We start from the raw sequence: 4,795 nt of genomic DNA, 5'->3' as shown, positions 1-4,795 counted from the left end.
TATATATATATATATATATATATATGTATATATGTTTCCTTCTTTTAAAACATTCACTATGAAATAAGAGTCTATATGGAAAAGTACTACAATTATATCCTCATGTAGATAAGCTTAGTTTGTGTGCATACTGCCCCACTTTGCTGACACTCTTAAATTGGTTTGTGATGTATATTAATTTAGGAAAGTGCCAGTGGGGCCAGGGAGAAGCATGATTCAAGGTTTTGGGTGACCTACCTCAATTTGGTTCCCACCTAGTCCTTGTCTTTTTTTATTTTCAGCATGCCCAGACAGTCCCCACCTGCATGCTTTTGGGCTGCCTTATATCAATGACCTCCAATGTACCCTCACATAGCATTCATACTAGCATCATACTACCCTTTCTCAAGTTTTCTCTGAAAGATTGTACAGGATAGCTCCTGGCTGGCAGCATAGGTCTACATGGAGAATTTGATCATTGCATTTGTTAAAGCAGCCAAAGCTTGTGCCAAGGTGAATCTGGAGCTGGAGATGGTTGGGGGAATGGCTGGCTGGCTGCCAGTGGCATGGCCAGAGGTATAGTAGGGATATCCCAGCTCTCCTTAACCCACAGCAAGAATTTTTAATACTCTGTGGTCTTGATTCTCTCTACTTTGTTATAAAACTAAGTTTTGTACCAAAAGAACAGAAAACTCTTAGTGAGGGGCATAAGGGAAAACTTGCTCAGCATGGTGAAGGAGCCAAGGTTCAGAGGTTGGGAGATAAACCCAGGAGTCCTGATCCTTAGCCTGCCTCGTTCTCACCATTTTCCCTTCCCACACCTAGTGAGGGAAGCCACCTGTTTCTCCTTCACAGCCTGCCCTATTCTTGTTTTCTCCCAACTTCTCCTGGTAGGTACACTCACTCTCCTTGGTTCACTGGGTTAGGATCTCGCCTCTCCCATCTAGTATGAGCAGTTTTCTCAGCAAGAGCTTGATTCTCTGTCAAAGGCTGCAGAGTTGGAGCTGATCTAAGGTGAAAAGATGCCCCTTCATGTCTCATTGCAACACCCACCACATACTTTGCTAGGGAGTGGGCAGCTAATTGCCTTCAACTCTGCTGCAGTTCCTAAGTGTAGGATCATGCACAGTGCAGCACAATGATCTTATCTACAGAGGGAACTCTAAACCAAGAGTACCTCTACTGATGTTAATGCCTGGCAACCTTTAATAGAGCATTTACTCTTCCTAATTGCCTACAGGTTTCCCTGTTACTTGATCCTGCCTGTATCACAGTGTAAGGATGCCTAGTACTCAGCAAACCAGGAACAAGGCTTGAGTTTGAAGAGAGAATGGAGATGCACCCAGGCAAGGCCCAGAAGGAGATGGAATTAAAGGGAAGGAGGGGAAAGTGGTAGATGACAAAAAAGGAGCAATGGTCTCAAGTTGCAGCAAGGGAGGTTTAGGTTTGATATTAGGAAAAACTTCCTCACTTAGAGGGTAGCAAAGCACTGGAACAGGTTACCCAGAGAGGTGGTAATATCTCCATCCTTGAAGGTTTTTAAGACCTGGCTAGCCAAAGCCTTGGCTGGGATGATCTATTTGGAGCTGGTCCTGCTTTAAGCAGGGAGTTGGACTAGATGACCTCCTAAGGTCCCTTCCAACCCTCATTTTCTATCATTCTGAAGTGCTTAAAAAAGGAAGGAGACACCCAAGGGGAATGGAGCATTTTGACTCCAACACCAGAAGTTCCAGGGTGGAGTTGGAGTCCAAGATGCTGGGGAAAGCAGTGGTTAATCTGGGGGTAAAGGGCAGAAAAAGCCACCAGTGAATCCCAAGAGCTATAGGACTAGAATGAGTGTCCCAGGTTCTGCATGTTATTGTGTACAGCAGGGTTCAAATGAAAAAGCAAAACACAAATCAAGTTCTGGATGGCTTTATTATTTGCAGGTTTTCTTCACCAGAACGGAAATAAAAAGGTGCAAAATAAAAATGATGTGAGACTGGTTCTGGGGGAGGCACTGACCAGAAAGGAAATAAGGCAAAACGTACCCTGAAATGGGCAAAGTGCATCAAAGAAACAACACCCTCCCCTACTTCCTCCATCATATCCCACCTGGATCAAACTGATCACAGCAAGGGCCTCATGGAGTTTTAGCATGGGAAGGACAACCATCTCCAGGATGGGTCCTTAGTATAGGAGTTGGTGCCAATGGGACAGTACAACTGCCAGGGACAGTTACCAAGTCATTCTAAGTTAAGACATTAAAAAAACTACAATAGTGGATGTTATGTAAATACCCAAGTTATTTCCTCAGAGATAAATAAGATGGCACCATGATTCTCCCCAAGCACATGCTCAGACATCACTTATTGCAAAACCCAAATGTCACCAAGATAGGACTTCAAAAGCTGCTTCCAGTTTGTCTTGAGGAGTCCTACATAGGTAGAACACCTAGTTACTCTTTTGGTTCATTACACTCTGAAGGCATTTTCACCAATCATCCAACTCTCCAGTCACTGAATGAAGTGTCCAGGGGTGCCTCCATTAGCTGCTGAGAGCTGCAGGGTTCATCACACCTCTTCAAACTGTAATGGCAATCTGTGGATTGCCTAGCAAAAGATCCCTTACCTTTTTCCCTTCCTGATAAGCAGCTGTAGCCAAACTAGTGCAGAGTTCACCAGTCTCAGCACCAACCAGCCCCATCTCCCTTTTGCCCAAACATTATTTCCTGCCCATTCTTTCTCTGTCCTACTTCCACTCTTGCAAACATCTGCTCTCTCTGGGACTCTCCTGATCTCCAGGGCTAGGGACAGACATTCAAAAAGCCTGAGCCTGAATTGATTTAATCTTTGCAGGTTAGTCTAACCTGGATAGGCTGAAACGGTTTGTAACTGGACAGACATTCTCTCTGGACCAAGGAAATTCAGGCACATGCCTGCAGTGGCTCAGCCTGGAAGCTGGAGAGCACTAGAGCAACCCTCCCTTCCCCTGAACAGTGCTGAGCTGATTAGGGAGGTCTGCCTGCACCATCCTAGGCTTTTCCCTGCTGGCTCCTCAAGTGGCAGGAGTGCTCCCAGACCCCTGCTAGCACTCTGAGGCAAGTGGAGTATGTAGTGCATGCATCTGTTGATGATACGGAGCCTTTCAATCTCCCTCCCTGCTTCTTTATACTGTCTGCAGCAAACTGACAGGCAAGCAAGCCAGCAGGAGGCTGATAACAGTGTTTCTCACCTCATCAGCAAAACAATAGCCTTTCTCCATTAGTTAAAACTCTTCTTAAACAGCTTACCAGCTGACCTGTTGATCAGCTCCAAAATATCCTAAGCAGTCAATGTTCTGTCTGCCTGTCCCAGTGAAATTGGAAACACACACAGACACCTCTCAGCATTAGCTAGCATACCACATGCCTAGGGTCCATGGGGCTAGGGTCTGTGCTGTGGGAGATAGGAGGGATGGAGTGGGGGATTCCTGCTTGAGGTGCAGATTCTCAGCATCCAGGGGCACGCATTGTTCATGTGAACATCTGTTCTGTTACAGGTTTAAACCAGTTTCTGGTCACTTAAACCAATTTATGTATAATGTATGTCCCTAGCCCAAGGGCACAACCTCTGGGGAAACCACTCCATGTGAAATAGCTACAGATAAGTGCAGGAAGTCAAGCTAATGGTGCTGAGACTGGTCTCCAGCATGAGAAGGATGGCTTAGCTCATATATCCTGCAGGGCTGAGGGCTTGTTCAGTCGAAGGGGTCTTCAGTCCAGGCAGAAGAGTTTTTAGAGCAGGCAGGTTCCTTCCTCTCCCAGCAGACTGGGAGGAAGCAAAGGGGCCTGACAGCAAAACCATGGAAAGACAAAGCTGATTAAGGCTTCTCCTGCACTGCCTGTGAGTCAAAGGAGACAGAGCCAGAGATTCACTGAGCAGCCTGGAGGTACCTGCAGCTGGCCCCTAACCCCACAGACAGGCAGCTGGATACTCACAGAAGCGGGAAATGCACTGTTCACAGCAGCCCAGACCGGGAATCTGCAGCGTTTCTCCACTGTGTGCAACCTCTGGTGCCGGAGGAGATGCGGGCTCTGATTGAAGCTTTTCCCACACTCATCACATTTGAAGGGTCTCTCCCCCGTGTGGATTCTCTGATGTATGATCACATGGGAGCTCCGGCTGAAACCCTTCCCACAGTCGGGGCATTTGTAGGGTCTCTCCCCTGTGTGGGTTCTCTGGTGTCTGACCAGGTGCGAGTTGCAGCTGAAGATTTTTCCACAGTCTGGACACACGTTCTGCCCCTCTGCCATCTGCTGTGTCTTAGTCTTGTTGAGGTCACTGGGGTCTTCCTCATAGAGGCTGGTGGATTTTCTCTGTTCCTTCCCAACACAGTTTTCCTTCTCCCTCCCTGCTCCAAGTTCACTGCCACTGGCTTCTCCCTGCACACAATCATTTCCTCTGAGACTACCCAGTAAAGTCCCACATTGTTCCACTGCTTGAAGCCTTTTCTGTTGGAGATTCTCCTCTTCATTTACTCCTTCACCTACTGAGAGATGGAGAGACTCCAGAGGTGAGGTATTCTCAGTGTCAGGGAGAACAGGGTCCCTCAGAAAGAGAACCGAACAACCCAAACAGCTCTTGGGGAAATAAGAATATTACGGTTTGAGCAGGTTGTGACTTCTGATCTAGCAGCCACTGCCATTGTTTCCCCACTGCTGCATTTCTATCACTGCCACTTCCCCTGAGAATATTGCCGCCAACCATTCCCTGCTTCCAAATTGCCACAAACTGCAACTAGCTTTGCAGACTGGATCTGATTGTTTCAGAGCCAGGTAAGGTCCATGGGCCATCAA

General features: G+C 47.1%; 2 protein-coding genes across 4 annotated transcripts in view; both read right to left on the bottom strand.

Annotated features, from left to right (window-relative positions):
- Positions 1 to 4,008, bottom strand: part of LOC106721985 (zinc finger protein 7-like) — a 13,126-nt gene extending 9,118 nt beyond the window's left edge. Inside the window, exon 1 of the mRNA XM_025199842.1 lies at positions 3,938 to 4,008. The gene's annotated coding sequence lies outside the window, so the exon portion shown is untranslated. The remainder of the gene's footprint in view (positions 1 to 3,937) is intronic.
- The window catches only part of LOC102383029 (zinc finger protein 251-like), a 9,036-nt gene continuing 7,417 nt past the window's right edge, over positions 3,177 to 4,795 (bottom strand). For 2 of the 3 annotated variants that reach the window (XM_025199845.1, XM_014518374.2), the window contains one exon: positions 3,177 to 4,488. In XM_025199845.1, coding sequence (XP_025055630.1) covers positions 3,848 to 4,488 — 641 coding nt within the window. In that variant the 3' untranslated portion in view covers positions 3,177 to 3,847. The remainder of the gene's footprint in view (positions 4,489 to 4,795) is intronic. The other variant, XM_025199846.1, reaches the window with a different exon arrangement.

This window comes from Alligator sinensis, unplaced genomic scaffold (genome assembly GCF_000455745.1).
Source record: "Alligator sinensis unplaced genomic scaffold, ASM45574v1 scaffold1097_1, whole genome shotgun sequence".
In the NCBI taxonomy this organism is placed as follows: Eukaryota; Metazoa; Chordata; order Crocodylia; family Alligatoridae; genus Alligator; species Alligator sinensis.
The sequence above is the reverse complement of the archived record's forward strand: the minus strand, read 5'-3'. Positions and strand labels throughout refer to the sequence as shown.